Here is a 22,813-nt window from a genome sequence, read left to right as displayed (position 1 = left end):
GGAAACGCCGGAGGGTGATCACGCGGCGGGCTGCTGAGAAAACCGTCTCCGCGGAGGCACTCCGCCGTTCCCTTCTCCTACCCAGGCAAAGCTCGCTCATCGGCCGGTGGGCGCCTTCTTGGTGCGGATACGACCCTGCCAGGACCTGTGAGGCCCCACCCCGTGGCGCCCCCGCCCGCGCGCCGGAGATCTGAAAAAGGCCGCGTGACGCCATCGGGGCGCGACTTCATCTTTGTCAGTGAACAAAATGGCGCCGTACTGCGTCCTGGCGGCTCGGCTGCGGGTGAGCGGCGTGGCGGCGGGAGGCGCGGCGGCGGGCGGGCGGGCGGGAGGGAGGGATAGAGCGGGCGAGCCAGCGGCGGTGGGGCCAGGGCCGTCACCCGCCGGGTGGGCGGCCGCAGCCGCTGGTTCGCGCCGTCCCCGCCTGTCCGCGCCTCCGCGTGTAGGTCAGCGTGTCCCCGGCGCGGCACCGCGCCCCGTTTCCATGGCGATGGCGGGGAGGCCGCGGTGGCGGCGCGGCCGGCTCTCGGGTTCCCGGGCAGGGCGCCTCCCGCCGCCGGGCCCGGTCGGCCCTCAAGGTGAGTGCCAAGGTGAACGGGGTGACGCGGCCGCGGCCCGGCCCCGCCGCGCTGCCTCGCCCGGACCCCGCCGCGCTGGGCTGGAGTCGCTGTCAGAGCCCGGGCCCTCCGGGGCGCTGACCTGAGGGCGGGGGCCCTCACAATGAAATAAAAAGCCTTTCCCGGGGGCGTGCTTTTTTCTTCCTCTTGTCGTCTGTTTGTTCCCGTTATCAGCGTGCGGCAGCACAAGGTGACTTCTCGTTGTGTGAGTGAGCGCAGGGGCTGTCTTTTGGCGGCTTTGCTTCGGAAATCCTGCTTTCAATATGAGCAGCCTCCCCTGGGTGAAAAAGATGCCAGGGTCTAAATATAAACGGGACGTAGGAAGACCAAAAAACCAGCCTGGACAGGCACATAAGCTGCCTTTTTTTCCAAGGCAGTGATAGTGATTCTCAGTCTTATCTGTCAAAACCTCTAAGAATCCTATCTGCCTGTAATATAAACTCACCACAGAGATTCTCTTGCTCAAGACATTTTTGTTTAATGTGTACTCAGTAATAAAGATTTTGTGATCTTTTAAAGCTTGGAAGGCAGATAACAGGATGTGGGTTTTTTTTTTTTAGGGCTGCTAACAGGGATAAGGAAACCTGTGTTCCCCTTAATAAAGCATGTGATGAAGTTGGGCAATATAACTTCTCAGTTTGCCATTTGTGACCTTGGCCAATGTGTCCCTTTTCTTAGGGAGCTGAAGTAAGAACTTGGCTTCTAGTATTCTGAAAGTAGTATGAGAAACTTAATTCATGTTTTGTATTACTTCCTTACTTTATAGGTAGATGTTTTAGTAAAGTATAGACAGCTTTTTTGCTTTTCAAATTTAAGCAAAAGTTACAGAATAGCACCTTTTCAGTTAATTTGGAATATTCATTCTTAATTGTTAACTAGTTTTTAATCTGTACTTTGAACAGACATGACTACTCATAAAATGAAGGCAAATCCTTTATTAGGATAATGAATTGGTTCTCATTCTGTGGTATCTCATCACATGACAACAGTCAGTCACTTGCTAAAAATTAATATCGTATAAAGTAAAACAAAGGCTGTGCTTGAATATGGGAAAATTAGTATTCTAGAAGGCTGCCTTCAGTTATCAGGCTCAGGGTGCATGTTTGTTTTCCCCTGTGAAGGACTAAATCTGTAATGGTAATCAAGCATGCTTCTAGGTAATCTCTTTAGGAGTCAGGTTTTTTTTTTTCCAATATGTAGCAGCCTTGAGATTAATGAATATGAAAATCACCTTGCTAAACACTGATACTACCAGCATTGACCATGGCACATGTTATTAACATTGGTTCTACTCATCTCCTCTCCTAGAACAATTCTGGAATTGGAGCTTCATAGGAAGCTTTCCTCAGAGGGATATAAATTGGAATTAGCCTGGTTTGGGCTGACTATCCTATTTAAAGTACAATTCTTCTAATAGCCTCAAAGGGTCAAGATCTTTTTCATGCCTATCTGAGAGATGCTTTTAGTAGCATCCCATTTCTGGAGCCACGTTGGCTGTGGATTGACAGACTTTTACAGTATGACTCTGTCAAAACTGTCTGAAGTATCAGGGGTTTATTGAAGGCCTTGTAGGTAAGTACTGAAATTATGTATGGGAAGCTTTGTGTATGCTGGCAAAAAAGCAGCATTGGCTAGAGCTAAACTGATCTTCAGAACTCTAATTTTGGTTGCTCTTTGGAGGTGGGTCTAGAAAATTAGACTGCATTTACAATTTAATTATACCACACTGCTTTTTTTAGGCTGAATCATGGCGAATGTTGGAAACTTGGCTAGTGTTCTTAGATCAGGGAGGATGAGGAAAGATGGTATTTTGGGTTTCCGCTAGGATTTCTAGGACTGATTTCCCCGATAGGAGTGCATGTAGCACAGTTGAACATAAGCTTTTACTTATTGGACTTGTCTACCATATTTGCTGCCAAAACGTAAGCTAGTTTCTGAATTCAGGCTCCCATAACATCTGGACCATTCTCTGTAGTGAGCTAGATGCAAGCTAGCTAGCTTTTCAAGATGAGCTTTTAAAATCTGTAAAGATAAGTGTTGGCTTCCTTACAAAGATTTCAAAAATAATGACCCATTTAATAGGCTGGCTTTTTTGTCTTTTAAGGAAGCTTTTCACCTGCCAAAATACCAGTAGATTTAGGAGTCCTGTAATGACTGCTGCCATTTCTTTTAATGAAATCTGCATAAGGACACTCAAGTGCTGGAATAACGAATTCAGTGCCAGATGAGAGGAGATCACTTGGCAGCTGTTTACTGGGTGTGGTCAGTCTAGAAGTTAACTGTTCCTGGATAAAGGGGAAAATGTATAGATTGCTGGCTCCCTGCTTCGCTTGGCTGTTGGTCTCAAGGCACTTCTCGCTATTCAGTAGAAAAACACCACAGAATCCCCCCAAGCCACCTACTATTTCAGGGAAGAGTGAGAGGACATGAAGGTGGAAACTGTTAGGCTTGTGGCTTTTCCTTCATCTTGTAGTTCTGCCAGCTGGTTTCTGAGGGGAAAATGAACAGGCACAGAGAATCGGCAAGTGTGGTGAGTGATATATTGTAGATTCTTTGAGGAGAAATCAGGCTTTTGAACCAGGCAGTGTATGCTGTTGCTCGTTGTTGGTGATGGATCCTTAGGCTTGCTGCGTGCCAACATGAGAACAACCATATCGAATCAAATTAATTCCCAACAGAGTAGAGATGTGGGATGAGATTTAGATCGCAGTAAAGTGAAGATAGTACTTTGACAGGTGCCTTTTAAGAGTCTTAGGTAGATGAAAATGATTCTCTAGTTTTCTGAAACAGATTGGCCTGGGTGATTAATTTTCCCCAGTCTTACTGGCCATCACAGAAACAGACATTCAGTTTTCCAGACTTCTCTTGCCAATCTCCATGTCCAGACAGGTTCTTTCACCTCAAACATGCTCCCTTCCCATTTCTGGTAGTGTGAAGTTGTGGTCAAGCAGGAGTCAACTACTTTGTGTTGCTACTTCTGCAGTTGCAAATCTGTTCTTCTGTACACTGAATTATGGTAAAATTTAGCTTTGAGTTTACTGAATGACAAGGAAGAACTCCGTTAATCAGTTATGTTACAGGGTTAGTTTGGATGGTGCGGGGCAGGGAGAAGGAACTGCATTCAACCAAAATACCTTTCCTGGTCTGGGGAAGAGATTATTTTTCCATGAACGTTGATGAAATCCCATGGAGTGTTTTTTTCCAGCCACTCCAGCAGTTGGAGATTTTCACAAGACAACAGATATCTTGCGAGGTAAAGACATTTCCACAGCATTACTTGTGCTGGGTAAATGCTTAAGTTTAAAAAGAAAAAAAAAAAAGCCAGAACAAAACAAACACAGAAGTTACGCTACTAGGTAAAGAGCAGCTGATATATGTTAGACAGTGAGAAGCTGGGTGGTATTTTGTTTGTTTTCATGGTTTCTTTTGGGTGTGTTTTGGCTTTTTTTTCCTGGTGGAAGAAGGAAAAGTCTCAACTCTGACACCTGTAATATGTTCTGGAAGTTCTAAGATTAAAGTGCAGCACAGTGAAATTTGATGGCTAGGTTTCATTTGCACTCCTGGAGGATCAGTGCCCTCTCTGTACCACCATGTTCACTTCCTTCAGGTGTTCTTTATCAAAAGGGGTGTGCAGCTGCGGTAGGTCTGTATCGCTCCTACCAAAACCTGTATATCCCATAGCTTAGGATTGTTGGTAAAAAAACAAGCTACACCCTCATTACTAGTGTGTTGGCGATTATGATCTCACCTAGATTTTCCAAACTTTTTATTGTGTAAGATACTAAAAAATGTTATCAAAAGGACAATAAAACGAGATTTCGATAAAAATTGATGACGTCTCATTGATCATAATTATTTCAGGCAATGTTTTCAATGCTGGTCACAAGAAAACTGGAAAAAATATTCACAAGGGAAAATTAAAAATGCTTGAACAGATCTAAAGAATTGAGTAGTGGTTTTGGCAACACAAAAACAGTGGTAGATACTGTGATTGTGTTTTGCACAAGGAATATTTGCTAATTTACAGTCATACATACAAAAGGGGCATTCAGTGCAACACTACTATGTTTATTAACCTGTACTTATCAAAAACCTTGTAAGGCTGAAGTAGAGGATGAATAGAAAAGACAGAATTAGTCTTAAAGTTTAATACTGGAGGAGGAAGAACTCTGAACTCTTGTTTTCAGTCTGTTTCTAGACTTCCAGGGCTGAAGACTGAGACTTTCAAAGGACGTAAGAAATGCATGTGCCAAATACTTGGAAGTTTTTATGGAGGCTGCCCTCTGACTCAGTTTTCAAAGCTGCATGAGAACCTTTTAACCCTGGGCACTGACCTGTCTCTTTCAGGTCAGGTGCTGTGAAGGTGCCTTGCCATAGCCTGCCCTTCTCCCATGTTCCAGGCAGCTGTTTCACTATGGAGGCTGCCAAGCGAAATTTGGGCTTTTTTTTTCCGTGGCAGTTCCTGGTGATGTGTTCAGCTCGCAGTACAGTTTATCTGTCTTGCTCTTAACTCACCTGTAGGGCCAGTGCAAGGCTTTTCTTCAGGGAAAGGTGAGAATTTCTTTGAGATTGAAGATCAATAGCATGTGGATCTGCACAGCCAGATTGATGTTGATGTCTGTTCCACGTCTTGTCTCTCTATTGTTCTGCGTTACATCATAGACTGGGCACGTACATCAAAGTCACTCTAGCTAGCATTGAAACACGACTCACCTTATGTGGGAATACAGTAAGCTTTGTTATGGTACGCAGGGACTCTGCATAGGGAACTTAGTATGTGATGGCGGAACAGATGAGTATCTGCTCAGTCCCATGCTGTGTGACCTGCCCGTCCTTCAGTATAAACTCAGTACCAGTGAGCAAATACAGACCTAGGGTTAGCTTGCCTTGGAAGCTGCATAGGTTCTTCTCCGCGGCTGTAATATGTCAGGAGTATAGCAAACTGGTGTTTGCTTGAGAATTATTTCAGCATTGCCTGAAAGCAGATTTCTCACTGAAAGTGTAAAGTATCCTGGTGCTATAAATAGAAATGTAAAATAATTTGGTAAATGCTACTTGTTCTGGGTAACCTGGTGTCTCACTGTTCAACATACCACACGGTATTGTACGATCAAACGTTCATTGGGTGCCTTTAAAAATGTTTGCAATTTTTCTATTCCTCAGCCCATAAAATCCCAGGAACAACAACTGAAAAACAATTGGTTTATTGATATGTTACAGGAATTCACTCTGCAAGGTTCCAGTGCTAATACTCTCCTTTTTTCAGCATGCCTTGAATAGCGGGATACGACGCTACCATGTTGCTCCTGTCCTGTGCCAGCGGGCCAAGGTGGCCATGAGCCACTTTGAGCCTAATGAACACATAAATTATGAAAAGCTGGAGAAGAACATCAACATCGTCCGTAAGAGGTAAGAGTGGAGGAGGGAAGAGGGGAGAGGTCAATGTGCGGAATTCAGCTCTGCAATGCCAGGATAGGAGGCAAAAAAATGTCATGGGGTCCTGGCATAGGGAATGTTTACTAGGGAGAGCAGCTTTGAGTGTGGCAGTCACAAATGTAGTGAAACGTGAGTTGTAGCATGCCCAGGTAGTAGTGGGATACTGTGGGAACGGACGGAGGTTATGATGAAGCACTGCGACCTGCAGAGAACCAGGCCAATGCAGAGGAGGTGCTAGAAAGGGCTCTGTCCTCTTTGTTTAATGCCCTCTTTGAGTAGCCTTCATACTGGTCCTTGCTCCTTTCTGGGAAAGCAGCGCGTGGGCAGTAGTCATTATAGGCTAATACTGCTTTACGCTGTGTTTTGACAGTGAATGTTCTCCTACGTTCCACTGTAGGCGTTAGGCACGGAAAGGAGGACTAGGAATTCATAGCATATGTAAACATAGTGACCTTAATCTGCTGATAGAGGCTTGTGTGCCTGCTAAATTGTCATTCTCGCTCCACTTACCTCAGCCATGGTTTGTATGACGTGCTTCAGACTTTGCATCCTTTGTTAAATGCAGTAGCTTTCATTTCAAGTCATTATATCTACTTAGTTCCTTCTCAGAAGATCTCACCAGTGACATAAACAGGTTCCTCAACTGATACAGCTGCAAGATAAAAGGCCTGAGGTCGTGAAACTCCACGTAGTTGTACTTGCTCGCTGTGGGATCTGGTGTTTGTGAGTTGAGTGTCTGACCTCTGTCTTGCCGCTACGTTTGCTGTCCTCAGATATACTCAGGAAATGAGCAGAGTCAGTGTTTCTTTTGCTGTGTAGGAAGATTATAAAAGAAAGCATAAAGTAACATCAGACTGTATACTTTAGAACTTTCTAGGGGAAAGTTTCTAGAACAAGGGACTGAGCCCTTGTTTTAGCCAGCTGCCAGTTGATATTTTAGTACTGTAAGAAGAGCATGCAGGTTTCTGTGTGTTAATAGGTCTTACCAGTCTGAGTGATACAGGGAAGCGTCCTGTTACATGCTTAAAAGGGCAAATGTTGAAGTACACAAGGTGCAGATACTAAAATTCTTCTCCCCAGGCTTGACCGTCCCCTGACCCTGTCTGAGAAGATTGTATATGGACACCTGGATGACCCAGCAAAACAGGAGATTGAGCGGGGCAAGACCTATCTGCGGTTACGGCCAGACCGCGTGGCCATGCAGGATGCCACTGCTCAGATGGCAATGCTACAGTTCATCAGCAGTGGGCTGCCAAAAGTGGCTGTGCCTTCCACTATCCACTGCGATCACCTCATCGAAGCCCAGTTAGGTGGCGAAAAGGATCTTCGAAGAGCCAAGGTCACTGTTGCAGAGACTTGAATTCTATCTGTCTGAAAGCCTCTTTCCAGGCGAAGGAAGAGATTTATTTATTATTTTTAACCCCTAGAAAGACAGCCATGAACAGATTGCCTGTGGTGGTCAGCTCTGTAGACAGGTCAGATGCAGCAAAGAAACCGAGTAAATGGATCTTTGGGAGTTTTTCGGATGAGATTCATCCATTACATGGTTTAAAGGACCATGAATGTAGGAAAAGCTAGTCTTAATCTGTAAATGATAGAAGCCCAGGTCATATGTGTGTGCTGGAGAGTAAGAAGATATTTCAGCTAAGGGAAGAGGAAAAATCTATTTCAGAGGGGATAAAAGGGAGACAGATTAGAGAGTTATATTATTTATGCTGCAGTATGGCAGTGTGACATCTTCCTGAACATGTGTCTGCATTGCACTGGTGTATCCTGTGAGGGTGGAGCAAATAACTACTTTTGTTTCCCAAACCATTTGCTAGTTTAGCTGAAGAACACTGAAGCATGTGCAGCTTTCAGGGCTAGCAAGGGTGGGTATAAATGTGTATAGAAACACAGGGGATGTTGTTTTTTATTTGGGAATTTCAATGTGATGTTTGTCCAACTGCTGATTCACTGCCTTTTTAAATTTCTTGCTCACTGTTTTACTGCTTATTCCCCTGTAGAGACTTCTGTTAAATAAAGACACATTCACCTCTGTCCTACATACCACAGTGCATCTGCCAAGGAAGGACACGCTCTTACCATAGCAGGGAGGTGGGGCAAATCTTGTTACTCCAAGTGGACCTAGCCTAAGTCCACTGTGAGAGCTGGGAGGAATTGTGCCTTGGACATTGGTACCAAGATTTACAAGTAGTAAACAGTTTGTGGGGGCTTAGCTGCATTTTAAGATTTTAGTCCATGTCTATTCTCAGAAACTCCAGATGTTGAAGTAACTGCTTCTGACTTCCTCCTTCAGGCCACAGTAAAGCAACTTATACCACTCAAGTGAATTTCGGGAGTTCTTGCTCTGCTTGTCTCTGTCCTAAATTGTGCCCAAGTTGTGTGATTAAGAACTTGGGACGCACTAAATAAGACAGCTTCTTTTCTTCCCTTCACCTCCTGTCTTCCCCTTTCCCCTATTCCTGCATTTGTTCTCTAGTGCAGTTATATTCTGCTGCAGCCCTGAGCTCTGAGCTCCTTTGCCATCCGCTCTGAACAGAACAAGTAAAGGTCCTGCCTTCTTCTGACAGGGTTCTGCTGCTGCCAGTTGGCACACAATGAATGCTGGCAGGCTGGAGAGTGGTTTGGATCTGCTCCTGGCACACCAGTGAGCTTTCCTGGGGGAGGGATGCACAGACAGAGTGAAGTGACCCGACTCCCAGTGGAAAATGAGGCTTAAAGAACTGTTGCTGCCTCATGGGAAACTTCAGCAAATGTGTGCTGAGACAATTCTTCCATTATCTCCAGTTTCCCCTTTCTCTTTTTTCTGAAGCATAGCTGCTTGAGAACAGTCTTGAAGAAACTCTCTCCTCCTAGTGCTTATCTTATCTACTCTGCCACTCCTCTGCCAAGAACTATCAGGACATAATAGTGTCATACTTCCTTGGCAACCGTGGTTATTCTCATAAGCAATTTTCACGGTGTGACCTCCACCAATAATGGTGATCGTGCAGCAAGAAAGGCAGCATTGTGTGACTCTTAAACAGGGGATTTGGTAGAATGAGAAATGACACCCACCAACTCCCCTGGCAGTGAGCAACTACCAGTTCCATTTCTTAATCTGTAAAAATAAAGCCAAAATGCTTATCTAAGGGGTTGGAAATGTCTGCAAAGCATCTGTACAGCAAAAGAAACAGCTGATAGAGAAGGAAGGAGTGGTTAGAAGAAGAGAGGGGACACAGGTTAAAAAAAAATAACCTGAGAATAAAAGAAATGAGCAGAACATTTTTAAATGCCTTATTGGCAGGCTTTTCCTTTAATTGTGCTATTTCACTTGTGCTGTTTGGAATTGGAAACTAAGAAAGATGCTTTAGTAGAGTTACAAGTTGGATGAAATTAAGTGGCCTGTTACAACTGAATGGCAAAGTCTTGGTCCCTTTTGGTTTTAAAAGTAATGTGCACCTCCCTTTATCTGCTACAAAACTGTGGACAGGCATGGGAGGCAATCGAATGTGTTTGAGCTTTTGATGTATGGAAGAACAAAAAATGTTTTACTAATACTGTGTGTTTCCTTGTGTGAACAGGACATAAACCAGGAGGTGTACAACTTTCTAGCAACGGCTGGTGCCAAGTATGGAGTGGGATTCTGGAAACCTGGGTCAGGAATCATTCACCAGGTAAAGAATGCATGTGTGTTTGCAGCCTTTGAACATAGCAATGACTCTCTTTCCTTATGGTGAAGAGAGCTCAAGTGCAAACCCTTAGAGAATTTCACCAGCTTAGGGAAACAACTTGCTTTCCATGAGACGGGAGAGGTTTCTTGCTTGCTCTCTGTTATCTTGACAACGGTGGTTTTTCTTAAAGGTTATTTTGGTCAAAGTGTAACCTGATGTGTGATTAGGTAGTGCCAGCAGCATGCCATGTGAATCACAGAAGCATGAAATATCTTAACTGCTTGTGGGCTGGCTCCTCTTGGTATGATTGGGACAGTAAGGTGACACCATGAAGCTGGCTACATAGGGCTAATGTTAATTGGTTTTGGTGGCAAGGAAAGCAGCTTTGGGAACATACTGCTTTCTAGGGTTATTTTCTGTACTTTTGGTTCTATAAAAACCAGGAGAGTATATAAGGACATCAACAGAGCAGCTTACTGTAAGTACTCAAGAATGGCAACATGTAACGAGTTGCTATGTGTACTGAATAAAATGCAAAACAGTTTCCAAGTATGAGATTCTGTTGTTATAGCACTTGCACCTTAGAAGAATGACTGTCGCAAGATAACTTACCACTTAATGAGGCTTTTTGTTTTTTAAAACCAACACCTCTGGCAGTATTTCCTTAACTTGCTGTTGGTTGATTTGCTTTGTGGGTCCATTAGGTGCTTTTCATTATTTCTCTGAGACGCAGGCAGTAAAAATTGAAGTGTAGCACAAAGCAAAAGGAGTGGAGAGGTGAATGGATAACTACTAAGCCTCCAGTCAACAGGGAACTTGTGACCAGGTGCAGTCAAGAGCTCTCCGCTATGTTTTCTTAGCTACAAAATGAGTTACTAAGGTTACTTTAACTTGGTGTGATGTGACAGAGAGAGCAAATATAACATGTGAACTCCCCAAAAGATTGTGAGAACACCTCAGGTCATTTGTACTCTGAAACACTGGTAATATCTGTCACGTGGCAACGTAGCTCCATGCTGTGGTGACCAGCTTTCTTGAGGCTGACTTTCTTCAGCTGGAGAAAACTGGTTGTGTTGTATAGCTTCAGAGTCCAACCCTGGCAAAGTGAGACCTTGAAAGTGACCTTTCTTGCACAAGTATATTAATGTGAGCTACAAGCAAACAAATCTGGAAGTACTAGAGGCAAAACCTTGATCTTCTCAATAAAGGACCATCTTAGTTCTGTCCAAGCTGTTCTGTAATGCATGTGCCTTGAGTTCTGCACTTCCCAGAAAGGCTGTCCATCAGGTTAGTATGGCACATATGCAGTGAGAAGTTCACTAGCTTGAGTTCTCTGTGGATACTAAAAAGCTAGAAGCAGAGAAATTTTCACAGGATGCTGCAGCAGCTGGAAAATTTCTCTGCTTCTAGCTTTTTAGTATCCACAGTTCTCTACTGTTTTGCTACCATAGAAAACATCATTTTTCATTAAAGAACTGATTTGTGCCTTTCCTAGTAGTTGGAGAGTCTTGCATGGAACCAGTAGCACCACTAAGGGAAGGGCAGCCTCTAGGTGTATTTATGAGGGATTCTTCTATGTGATTAGGCTTTGCCTGGCAGCATGGCTTGGAGGAGTCTGTTGGTATTCTACTGCTGTGGGAGCATAAAGACTATGAAAGGTCTCGCTAGCATTGGATAGGTGAACTGGCTTCCTTAGCAGTTGACTAAAGGTGTGGAGAAAAAGGAACAGATTCTTGAGCCCTAAGAAAGGTGGCACCTTAGCAAAAGCCTAAACTGGAAGGAAGGGGTCTTCCAGTGAAAAAATGGAGATCATTTTTTAAGTTTTCTTACTATCCTAGGATAAGCAAGGATCCCGGGACTGAGGCTTGTACTTTGTTCTGTCATTATATCCTCCAGAAGGAGTTTGAAACAGAAGTTAATTTCCAGTCTAAACCAAATTCAGTTACTTTCCTGCTACTGACATCTGTGAATACAAACTGATCTAAATTCTTGTTCTTATCTTTTTTCCTGCTGTCTTCCCCTTCCTTTCCCAACAAACAAGCAAGCAAACAATCCATTTTTATTTTCAGATCATTCTGGAGAACTACTCCTACCCTGGAGTTATGCTTATTGGCACAGATTCACACACCCCCAATGGAGGTGGCTTGGGAGGAATCTGCATTGGTGTGGGTGGAGCTGATGCTGTAGATGTCATGGCAGGAATCCCTTGGGAGCTCAAATGCCCAAAGGTAGGAGCAAAAGGAATACTAATCGTTGATGTGAAGAGTGAGATACAAGATATGTAAGAAATGTTGATTTTCAGCACTACGTATATAAGGCACTGTAAACCATTACAGTCTTGTTTGTAATCACACACTGGCTTACACAGCTGGTCTATGGTTCATTGGAGGCTTTGAGTGTCCATTTCCAGCCTTTTTATTCAGGGACTGAGAGCGATAGGTGAGTAGCAATCTGCTTTCACTTGGCCTTGTCAGTGGTTTCAGTCCTTGGGCACGTGTTCTGATACTTCAGGATTTTTTATTTTTTGGTATTGTGACCACCCAGATTCTTAGGAAAAATTCTGAGGAATTATATCTGAGGAATTATTTTGGCTGCTGAAAAGAAATAGCATCAGTATTTTATTTTCTTTTTCCCTGTTAATGTTGCTCAGGTTATTGGTGTAAAACTGACTGGCAAGCTTTCAGGCTGGAGTTCTCCTAAAGATGTGATCCTGAAAGTGGCTGGCATCCTCACTGTCAAGGGTGGAACTGGTGCCATCATTGAATACCATGGGCCTGGTGTGGATTCAATCTCTTGCACTGGTGAGACAACACAAATCTCTTATCTGGAGTGGATTGTTGTTGGAGCTGGGAAGGGAATCAGGCAAGAAGTGCTAAATGTTCTCCCCTAGCCTGGCCGGGCAATTAGTATGTGGCAAACTGGGAGAGTAGGTGTGAGTGGTGTAACAAGATAGCACTTCCTTTTGGTGAAAAAATGACCTCTCTCCATTAAATCTTCTTGTGACTTTAAGAACACTGAACAGTTAATTGCGAAGAACCCTCTAAGATGGTGCATCAGGATAAGAGTAAGGATGGAGGTATTCCAACATATGTTTAGGGAGTGGTGATGTCAGAGATAAAGGATGACATTTTCCTTTCAGCCTAAAATAGGTTGTGGACAGAGGAGAGAAACAGGTTGAAGGCGGTACATATGGGACAGCTGCTAAAGAAAAAGCTTTTTAGAAAAGCAGAGCAGAGGGGAGACCTTAAAGCAGCAGTTTGTAGCTCAGTCTTGCACTAGCAAGTTGTGGGCCATGGGTGCTGAATTTGAATCAGCAAAAATGGCACTTGTCTGTAATGATGTTATTTGGGACCAAATCACAAGAAGCGACCCTGCCTCTGGCTTGAAGTGCAGCCTTCAAGCTGGGCTTCTCCTCTCCATTTGCCTGGCTTGGCTACGACTTGGAATATTTGGTTTTACTAGTTGAGAGCAATTTGGGATTTTTCTTCTGTGGAATCAGAGGAACATGACCTGTGATATCTTCTTCTAGCTGGTTAAATGTAAACCAGCAGCTTCTACAGCTTCATTGCTGTGTCCGTGAAAGGCATGGGTGATCCCAGTTCCATGAGCAAATGTTGGTTGTTTTAGTGTGTGGTTTTGGGTTTTTTTAATAGTGTTCCATCACTGCAAGCTTTTTGTCCAACCCATTAAATTTCTCACAAATTTCTGGCTCTTCCCGTAAAGATAAATGAGATGGTAGGGAGGGGCAGGACACTTGCTGCAGGTAGCAGAGACACTGCTCCCTGCTCTAAATATATTTGATGCTCAGTGCAGACAGGGGGTTCGCTGTCATCCTGTCCAGTGCCTGCAAGAATCTGTGTAGCTTTCAGCTCCTTCCTTGCAGAAAAATCTGGTAACAGTCACTGTATCGATCAGAAATGTTAAGGGCTGAGCCAGCCCTTATGTAGTCAGTGTGTCTTCTCTGCTACAGAATCACGTTTCTGTGGCTAATGCCTTGATCTCTCTTGGCTTAGCTGTCTCTTCCATGGACTGACTTTGGAGACTTAGATGGCCTTGGACTTTCTCATTGATCCTGTGGTCTCTTCTCTCACTCCTTCTCTAGGAATGGCAACAATCTGTAACATGGGGGCTGAAATTGGAGCTACCACATCAGTCTTCCCTTACAATGCACGGATGAAGAAATACTTGGGCAAGACTGGGCGAGCTGGTAAGACGGTTTGGGGGTTGAAGTGGGTAGAAGTGTGGGTTCAAGTGAAGGTGTATTCTGAGAGCAGCGTCCTCCTATAGTGGTGTCTGATGTGACATCTGACCTTGCATGGTCCTGTAGGTCATCTGATACAAGCCTGTAGATGAAGTAGCTGGGGAAATATATGGTGGACGCCCTGTGTTTAGCTGTTCCAAGCTTTTTCTTTTCCCTCGTATTTGCTGCACTTTTCAGATCTCCTATCTTTCTTACTCCAGACATAGCTGCGCTGGCGGATGAATTCCAGCAACACTTGGTACCGGATTCTGGTTGCCAATATGACCAGGTGATAGAGATCAACCTCAGTGAGGTAAGGCTTCCTTCCTGCTTGCCATCTTGGATGTTGTGATGTGACTCTGCTTTGTGTGAATGAGGATCAAGCTGGGGGCTTGATGCAATGCCTCTGGTGCTGTGCTAGAACATACAAAAAACACTCAGGTCTGCTTCACTGATAGCTCCTGCTCTGGTGTTTGTGTAGGAGAATCCTATTTAAACAATTTCTAGATAGAGCTATGAAAGGAACTGATTTGCTGCTGTGTTTCGGGTTTTTTCTTGGCTACTGTAATTTCTGACTTTGTCACTGTTTCTTAAAGCTGAAACCGCATATCAATGGACCTTTCACACCAGACCTGGCGCACCCTGTGTCAGATATTGGTGCTGTGGCAGAAAAGGAGGGCTGGCCTGTTGATATCAGAGTTGGTGGGTAGCATTTGCTATTTCCTCTGGCTTCATCCTTGTGGCATAAATGTTGCTTGCTTGGGATACATGGTCAATTGCATAGCTTGGGATCTAATCCTTTAATTGCTGCTCTATGTCTTTTGACTTTGCTGCAGTGTTGTCTCTTTATGGCCATATGAATTTGCTGGGAAGAGTAGTGACCAACTGGGCCAGGTGTGTGGGATGACACCTGGGACAGTTGGAGAGATTTTAATCTCAAGAGGCAGACAAGGTTTTTTTTCTGTCTTGGAAACTTTTGAATGATTGGATTGACAGGAATGTTACCTGTTGAAGAGCGCCTTTGTTAAAAGTCTGTTGCATGGATTTGTCTGTTGCAGAGATCTGTCAGATGCATGATTTAGTCCTCCCAGCAATTGGTTGAGCTCTCAGGACATAGTCAAGTTGGTACTTGCTGTCCTCCTGCTAAAGAGCAGGCTTGGATATTTATATACTCATGGGACGGTAACCTGTCGGTTGGCTTCTCAAGTGCTTCTCTTCTGGGGAATGCAAATACATTGTAAAGGCCATATCCCAGGTGGGAAATGTATTATTTGATAGCATTACAAATAGGATCAAAAGCAGCTGTAACTGAGAGAGAATTTATTTTTTGCTGGTTAGTACCGGAATGCTATCAGGAACAGTACAGTATGTCCTCATGTGGTCTTCATACTGTAACAAAGGATGCTTTCTTTTCATCATTTCCTCCATTTCTTGTCATCTTGATTTGAAACTTTTTCTGTCTTTGTGGAACAATACCTCTCTGTGGTAACTTTCTTAACCAAATTGCAAGTAGGTGACTCTGATCTTGTGAAACAATAACTAGACTAATAACCAGGTAGTGTGTTCTGACTGTGCAGCCTTCAAAGCCTGACAAGGCATTGCTTGTGACCGCAGTGTGTTGCTGGGAGGCTTGACAGTGTTAGTACCTGAAACCCTTTCAGATTTCTTGTCAGCAGAAAACGTGATCGTCCCTTGGTTTTTTTCTGCGGAGAGATAGGTCAGAGAGAAGCTTCCTGGAACTGGGGCTGCAGTAACCACCTCCTTGTTTCTGTCAAACACCACAGGCTTGATTGGCAGCTGCACCAACTCCAGCTATGAGGACATGGGACGCTCTGCAGCAGTGGCAAAACAGGCACTAGCACATGGATTGAAGTGCAAATCTAAGTTCACAATCACACCAGGCTCAGAGCAGATCCGTGCTACCATTGAAAGAGATGGTTATGTGAGTATGGCCGCTCTTTACACTTCCAAACAGCAAGTGTTTAACTCTTCCAGACAGTACTCGTGAGTCCAGAGGTAACTAATGGAAACCTCTTAAACTTTGTCTCCATTTATCACTAGAGGTGCAATTACTGATGTAGTAACCAGCGTTGTGTTACTATGCCTGCGTGGGTGCTGCTGTCACCTTGACAGTCTTTTGTCCTGATATCTTTACTACTTGGGTGTATAAGAACAGGATTGGAACTGGACAGAGCTGATACAGTTATCAGGAACTGGGGCCCTGAGGAGATAACAGTATGCGTAGCAAGGCATGCCTTGTGCTCCTGGGATTCTGTGGATGGCCATGGCTGATGAAGGGCTAGGACCCACCCACAATCCAGTTTTCTCCTTTAAGAACAGTTTAGGATGTGAGAGTGTCGGAAGGTGGTTCCCATTTTAGACTAAACTTATGGCAAAACTCATATTTGATTTAAAAGGAGTGTTTCTGTAGAGGAACCGTCACCTACTTTCTCCCCTTTTCTGTGCAGAAAACTCTTTCAATTAGTTCTCACATTTAGTAAATATTAGATGCTGTCACAGCATGGGGACCAAGTCTTTACATGTGGATATGTCCAGCCAATGCATAATGCCTCCTCCAGCCAAGTCCATAGTGACACCTTTCCTTAACAGCTGCTCTCTTAATTGAATCGTTTGCTGAATGAACTGAGCAGGCACACACACTTGCCTGCACTTTTACTGATTCTCTCCTTACACGGGTGGGAAGTGTGTAGGATATTAATTGGACCAGACACTGCCCTTCAGTCAAATATCTGCAAGTAGCTGGATTGCTCCGTTTGAAGTAGGTAGAGAAGGAGAACATCATGGCAACTCATCCTGTGCTCTTCCCTAGTGTTAACTTACGGCTTTACTGGGATCAAACCCCATGTATTTATGAAAGTGACTCAAAACTGGCAAGTGAAACAAGGAGGTGCATTTTCTCAGGCTTGGTGCTTTCTATCAGAAGACAGGTGTCCTCTTCTCCTGAAAGAGCAATCCCAGAAACTTATTCCAGACTTTCTACTAGTAACAAAGTTGTTCTCTGCCCCCAGGCACAAATCCTGCGAGATGTTGGAGGTCTGGTTCTTGCCAACGCTTGTGGGCCATGCATTGGCCAGTGGGACAGGTAAAGTGAAAGACGGACCTCACTCTAGCTTTGTACCTTTTAGCTCCTAAAGTGCTCTGTGAAGCCAAGTTCGATTGTAAAGATAGCACACTGGGAGTTAAAAATAAATGCTTAAAAACCCATTGGCCATAGCTGTCTGATATACACTGGAGGAGGAGAAATGAAACTGCAGATTTATGTTGAGCCTTTAGATGAATTAAGCTGCAGAATGGCCACAAGTGTGACCCCACCTGTAGGCTTCTAATAGTAGGCAAAAAAAGGAGAGAGAGATTTGTTATCTGTGAGAGGGTGGACTGGAGTTTGTGTGGCCCTTCTAAAATAGGAAAAGTAGATTGGTCCAAGTTCAGTCATCAGAGTGGGAGGGAGGAAAATTCCCAATAGAAAGGATGGGAGACGCATTCACATGGGTCTTTGTCATTGCTAATGGTGGGACGTCCAAAGGCAATGTACTGAGTTGATTATTGTTTAGACAGTTCAGCAGTGCACAACACGGGCTATGAAAACTCCTCCAGGAATCAGCGTTTGACTTGCTTTTGCACTGTCCTTGGGTTTGAGTCTGTGCTTAAGGGAGGAAAACATGTCCAGGCAGTGATTCATGTTTCCAAAAGATAGTGATTGCTACCAAAACCAAGCTGGAGCATTTTAGCAGCCAGACATCTAGAAGCAATATTCTTTTTGCATCTGATGAGCATGTTTGTTTCTTTCATAGGAAGGACATCAAGAAAGGAGAGAAAAACACAATAGTTACATCCTACAACCGGAATTTCACAGGTCGCAATGATGCCAATCCAGAGACTCATGCATTTGTGACCTCTCCAGAGGTAAGAGGCAGCAGATGGAGGCTGTGGAATAGTTTAGAGTGTCTTGGGAGCTAATTCTTCTGCCTGAAGAAGAGTCTTCGTGTAGCTTGGTTTCTAGCTTGGCTGCTGGCTTTGAGGCTGTTAGGCGTAGAACTTCTGACTGAAGAGAAGGGGGGAAGAATATGCCTTTAAATGTGGTGGTTTTTTGTTGTTTTTTTTTTTTGTTTTTTCAGATTGTGACAGCCCTGTCCATTGCAGGCACTCTAAAGTTCAACCCTGAGACAGATTACCTGACAGGAGCAGATGGGAAGAAGTTTAAACTAGAAGCACCTGACGCAGATGAGCTGCCAAAGCTGGTAACTGCTTGGTCTGGAGATGGAGGGAGGGAGGGCCTGTCACTAGTAGTGGTTTATATGCAGTAAGGGAACTGATCTCTTCCTTTGTGTTAAAGCTAGAACAGGTGCAGTTGCCTGTATTGGTTTGTTCTCTTCATGTGCTGTTGAGGATGACTGAGGCTGATGATTTTCCTTTCTTCTCTGGAAGGATTTTGACCCAGGCCAGGACACCTATCAGTACCCTCCTAAGGATGGCAGTGGGCAGCATGTGGATGTGAGCCCCACCAGCCAGCGCCTCCAGCTTCTTGAGCCCTTCGATAAGTGGGATGGCAAGGACCTAGAAGACATGCTGATCCTCATCAAGGTCAGGAGCAAAGTGGGGAAACACCAGCTATGACAGGACTGCTTGAACAGGGGTTTTTGCACATCAATTGCTAGAATCTTTGGATATGCCTTTGAGTTATCTGTGATTGCCTCTCCTACAACCACATTGGTATGGAAAGTGAAGTAAGAATCTTCCTTCTTTCCTTCCAGGTGTTTCCTTCTGATACTTCTTTCTATTGTAACTAAGAGGCTTTTCTCCTTTGGGCTAGTGATTAGCTGATACTATGAAAAATGAAGTTGGTTATACCATGTAATACAGTCCTATCCATACCATGCAGTCTGCAGAATCTCTCCCATTTATAACCCACAGCAGAAAGGTGGATGGGTTCTTTAATTAGCATCTCTAATGCCTGACTGTTCTAAGATGCATTTTGTCTGAAATGAGGTCGTTTTCATCCATCAGTACGTGTGTTCTCTTCCCATTTTATAGAAATTACTTCACAGTAGTTAAATATTGCATTTCAGTCTCTTAATGAGGGCATGGGTTTCTCCTCACTGCTTGTGGTGAGTTAACAGGATGAAAACTTCAGTTAATACAGTGATGGGTTCTGAAATGCAATCCCTTAGGAACTGATCTTCAGGAACATTGCTGATTCTCAGTGGCAGAGTTGCAGGCACTCCCAAGGGCTGTACTGAGCTGTGCTTGAGTTTTTGACATACAGAATTCTTTTGCAAGCACTTTGGGACTTACCAGTTGAAAGGCTGTTATCTTCAGTTGGGAATTCTGTTCTTACAACCTGTGAAGCCTTATGTGCAGATTGGAAACTTAGAGGAAACGCTTGGCATCTTACTGAACTCCTCCAGCAGGGATGCTGAGGTGTAGCAGGAAGAGCTTAGTTGCTTTTTGTACCTGAAGAACCTGCTGCTGAGGGAAGTGAGGACATGTCAGGAAGGTGTCATGGCTAAGTGTATTTTTGCAATTTACCTTTTGGAACATCGATGTTCTTCCCACCCAATGCATGCAGAATGACCTTGATTCTGTAACAGATGCAATTCTCTTGGGTTTGTGTCTTTAAAAAAAAAAAAAATGTGATGACCTTTCCTTAACACTTTTTATTGTGAAGGATCAAGTCACTGATCCATCCTAAGACATTCTTCTCTTCTACTACCCTTTAGGTAAAAGGGAAATGCACTACTGACCATATTTCTGCAGCTGGACCGTGGCTCAAATTCCGTGGCCATCTGGACAACATCTCTAACAACCTACTCATCGGCGCCATCAACATTGAAAATGGCAAAGCCAACTCTGTGAGGAATGCGTTAACCCAGGAGTTTGGGCCAGTCCCAGACACAGCCCGTTACTACAAGGTGAGACTTTCCCCTGATGCATCCATTTTAAGAGGATGTTTACACTTCAGGCAGTCTCTGCGCCAAGACTGAGGATCTTGCCCTCCTGCTCTCAAGTAATGGCAGCTGTGAATTCACTCAGTGTTGAGGCTTTTTCTTGAGACTTACTCTGATGGCAGTTCCTGTAGGAGATTCTCTCCCTGCCTGCTCTGGGGAAGAGGGAGGAGAATCACGTGACCCAGAGTGGCCGGATATCCTAGATGAAAGGGGAAGAGCTTTAGGCACGGCACACCTCACAAAGCACAAGTGTCATCAGACTGCAACTAAATCTCACCTCCTGGAGTGTTTAACCTGTGACTAGTCTAATGTTTAAATAAATTCTAATCTGGTACCCTTCATTAAAACTTGGGTTAGAACCTCAAGAAATGTCCTTTCAGCCTCTGGACAGCTTGGCAGTGGTCTCAGATTGGTTCTTCCAGCAGACATGTTAGTTTTCCATACTGCTTCCAGAAGTAGAGCAGGGATCATGGCTAGTGTGAACGCTGCTTTGGCACAGGACCATGGAAGGAAAAGTGCTCTGGGTCCCAAGGGCAGTCCTCCTCAGCGAAGGATGGCAGTGCCTAACTGCTGTGAAGCACTTAATTCCTTTATTTCTGTCCTTCCTCAGAACCAAAGGGAGCCTTCTGTCGTCGCACGGCAATGTCAGTAGTGTAGCACTGAAATTAGGTGTGTGGGTGGATATTTGTTGTTAATTCCTCACTTGAATGACTGCAGAAATGTAAATGTGTTTTTGTTTGGTTTGGGCTGTTTTTGTCACAGAAAATGGGTGTCAAATGGGCAGTTATTGGGGATGAAAACTACGGTGAGGGATCAAGCCGGGAGCATGCAGCGTTGGAGCCACGTCACTTGGGGGGCAGAGTCATCATCACCAAGAGCTTTGCCAGGATCCACGGTGAGTCGCACTTCCCCTGTCATGTCTATAAACAGGATGTATGTGGTGTGGGTGGAAGAGGTGTTCACCTTGCCCCAGGGCTCAACACCTACAGGCAAGAGCTTCATCCGTTGACAGATTGCATGGTCCCTCTTCTTGGGAGTCCTGTTACATATCTAGTTAGATATGCCATGAACAGTGGATACGGCTGATTTTGCTGCATAGACAGTAATTGTTGCTGGAGTACTACTCTGAGGAGTACTGGGCAGCCAGAAGGTAGTCCTGATTCCCTGCAGTGTGGTGTTGCAAGCGTGCTTGGTGGTTTGTTCTCTGCAGAAACCAATCTGAAGAAGCAAGGTCTGCTGCCACTCACTTTTGCTGACCCAGCAGACTACAACAAGATTCATCCTGTGGACAAGCTGAGCATTGTGGGGCTGGCAGACTTCACCCCTGGAAAGGTAAGTGGGTGTCTTGTCACTGCACTCGGGGGGCAGGGACATGCCACTGACTGGGAACAGTGTCGAGTGGTGTGCTCGGGGTCTGAATCGGCACAGGCACCCATGGGCAGCGTGGCCCACCAGCCAGACGAGACACTTTGCACCAGTGGTGTGGGGGCTCGAGAGCAAGTCAGAATCAGGTCACATTATTGTGAAGTTATGAGAAACCTCTGCATGATATTTGGAATTCCTGGACTTGTTGCTTAGAAAGAACTGTGACTGTATTTCTATGTTAAGACCCCCTTGAGCTACAATACTCCATTTTTAACCTTTAAAAACAAGTAGGAATTTTCCTGTGAGAATCATAGAATCATAGAACGGCATAGGCTGGAAGGGACCTTAGAGAGCTTAAGTAAATTTGCTCCCTTGAAAGAGAAAGGGGGGAAATAAAAAAATATCTTCTTCCTTTAGCCTCTGAAATGTATCATCAAGCATCCCAATGGGAGCCAAGAAACAATCATGCTGAACCACACCTTCAACGAGTCGCAGATAGAGTGGTTTCAAGCTGGCAGTGCCCTGAACAGAATGAAGGAGCTGCAGCAGAAATCAAGCTAAGTGTGCACAATGCTTCCGATGCACTGGACTTGATTCAGCTTTGGCATTTTCATGAAAGTGCAATTCCATGCCTACTGTTGGAATAAATGTCTGATCAAATGTAACCATAGCTTCCTTTTTGTTATGCTACTTCCTCTTCACTGACCCTATGAAAAGGGAGTGCAGCTAAGCTTACTTCTGTCTTTTAAATTCCCCGGCTCCCTTTTTCTATTTTGGCTCAATTTCAGTTGTCCCACAGTTATTTATATCTGGAAATAACCGGCTAAGGTGGGTTTGTCTGCTCAGTTGGTTGTTTTCTGCCCGTTCACTTTACTGATGGCTAAAGAAATAAAAGGAAAATAAAGAACGTGACCATCTCTTCTGTCTCATGGTGTTACATTCATAATCCTGCTGTTCAGCCCCTGCTTCCCCTGTCACTGTTGCTGGGAGGCTGGGCAGGAACTTTTTGGAGACAGGAGATGGTACCCGCCCAGTTCTTGATCTGTAAATCACTGCTGTGCACAAAACCACATGGTAAAAAGAGAGCCCTCACAGCTGTCTTGCACTGTTTATCCCTTGACATTAACTGCTGCAAGCTACACTCATGACTACCACCACCTTTCCAAATATGTTCCTGTCCAGGGCAACACTGGCACTACTGCAGCAATGACAAATGTTCAAGGGAACAAATGATTTATAGGCTTTCCTAGCTTTGTGGTACAGTAAACTAGTTTCCTCGAGTACAGCTTGCTTTCTCCACAACAGGAGACGGATGTTGAGGAGTATCTCACTGGAAAAGCACACAAAGCAAGGCAGCTCCCACCTCACTATGCTCTTGGGAGCTCTGACTGTGAAATGGGAGATGAGCACAACAGCTACTTAAAGGTATCTGAAATGTTTTCTCCCCTTGTGCACTATCCCAAAACAGCCTGTTTTGTGGAAGCCTCTCTGGCTGTTGGGGCTTTAACTTGCTTCACCCAAATTTCCACCTAT

At 44.5% G+C, this 22,813-nt stretch overlaps 1 protein-coding gene across 1 annotated transcript; it reads left to right on the top strand.

The window, feature by feature from the left end:
- Positions 1-236: 236 nt before the first annotated feature.
- ACO2 (aconitase 2) lies at positions 237-22,185 on the top strand. Its single transcript, XM_086611020.1, has 18 exons — positions 237-283; positions 5,884-6,026; positions 7,134-7,392; positions 9,620-9,712; positions 11,779-11,937; positions 12,360-12,510; positions 13,812-13,916; positions 14,171-14,262; positions 14,546-14,651; positions 15,734-15,891; positions 16,979-17,052; positions 17,762-17,873; positions 18,086-18,208; positions 18,396-18,551; positions 19,688-19,879; positions 20,678-20,810; positions 21,126-21,247; positions 21,698-22,185. The coding sequence occupies exons 1-18, from the start codon at positions 248-250 to the stop codon at positions 21,839-21,841; spliced, it is 2,358 nt and encodes a 785-aa protein (XP_086467146.1). The 5' UTR covers positions 237-247; the 3' UTR covers positions 21,842-22,185.
- Positions 22,186-22,813: the final 628 nt, after the last annotated feature.

This window comes from Tauraco erythrolophus, chromosome 4, assembly GCF_009769465.1.
Source record: "Tauraco erythrolophus isolate bTauEry1 chromosome 4, bTauEry1.pri, whole genome shotgun sequence".
NCBI lineage: Eukaryota > Metazoa > Chordata > Aves > Musophagiformes > Musophagidae > Tauraco > Tauraco erythrolophus.
The sequence above is the reverse complement of the archived record's forward strand: the minus strand, read 5'-3'. Positions and strand labels throughout refer to the sequence as shown.

Bases quoted from the DNA above. Each gene is read 5' to 3' on its own strand.
- ACO2 (XM_086611020.1), top strand. From the start codon at position 248: ATGGCGCCGTACTGCGTCCTGGCGGCTCGGCTGCGG. The intron at 19,880-20,677 runs GTGAGACTTTCC...TTTTTGTCACAG, and splicing joins ACACAGCCCGTTACTACAAG to AAAATGGGTGTCAAATGGGC. The intron at 20,811-21,125 runs GTGAGTCGCACT...TGTTCTCTGCAG, and splicing joins GAGCTTTGCCAGGATCCACG to AAACCAATCTGAAGAAGCAA.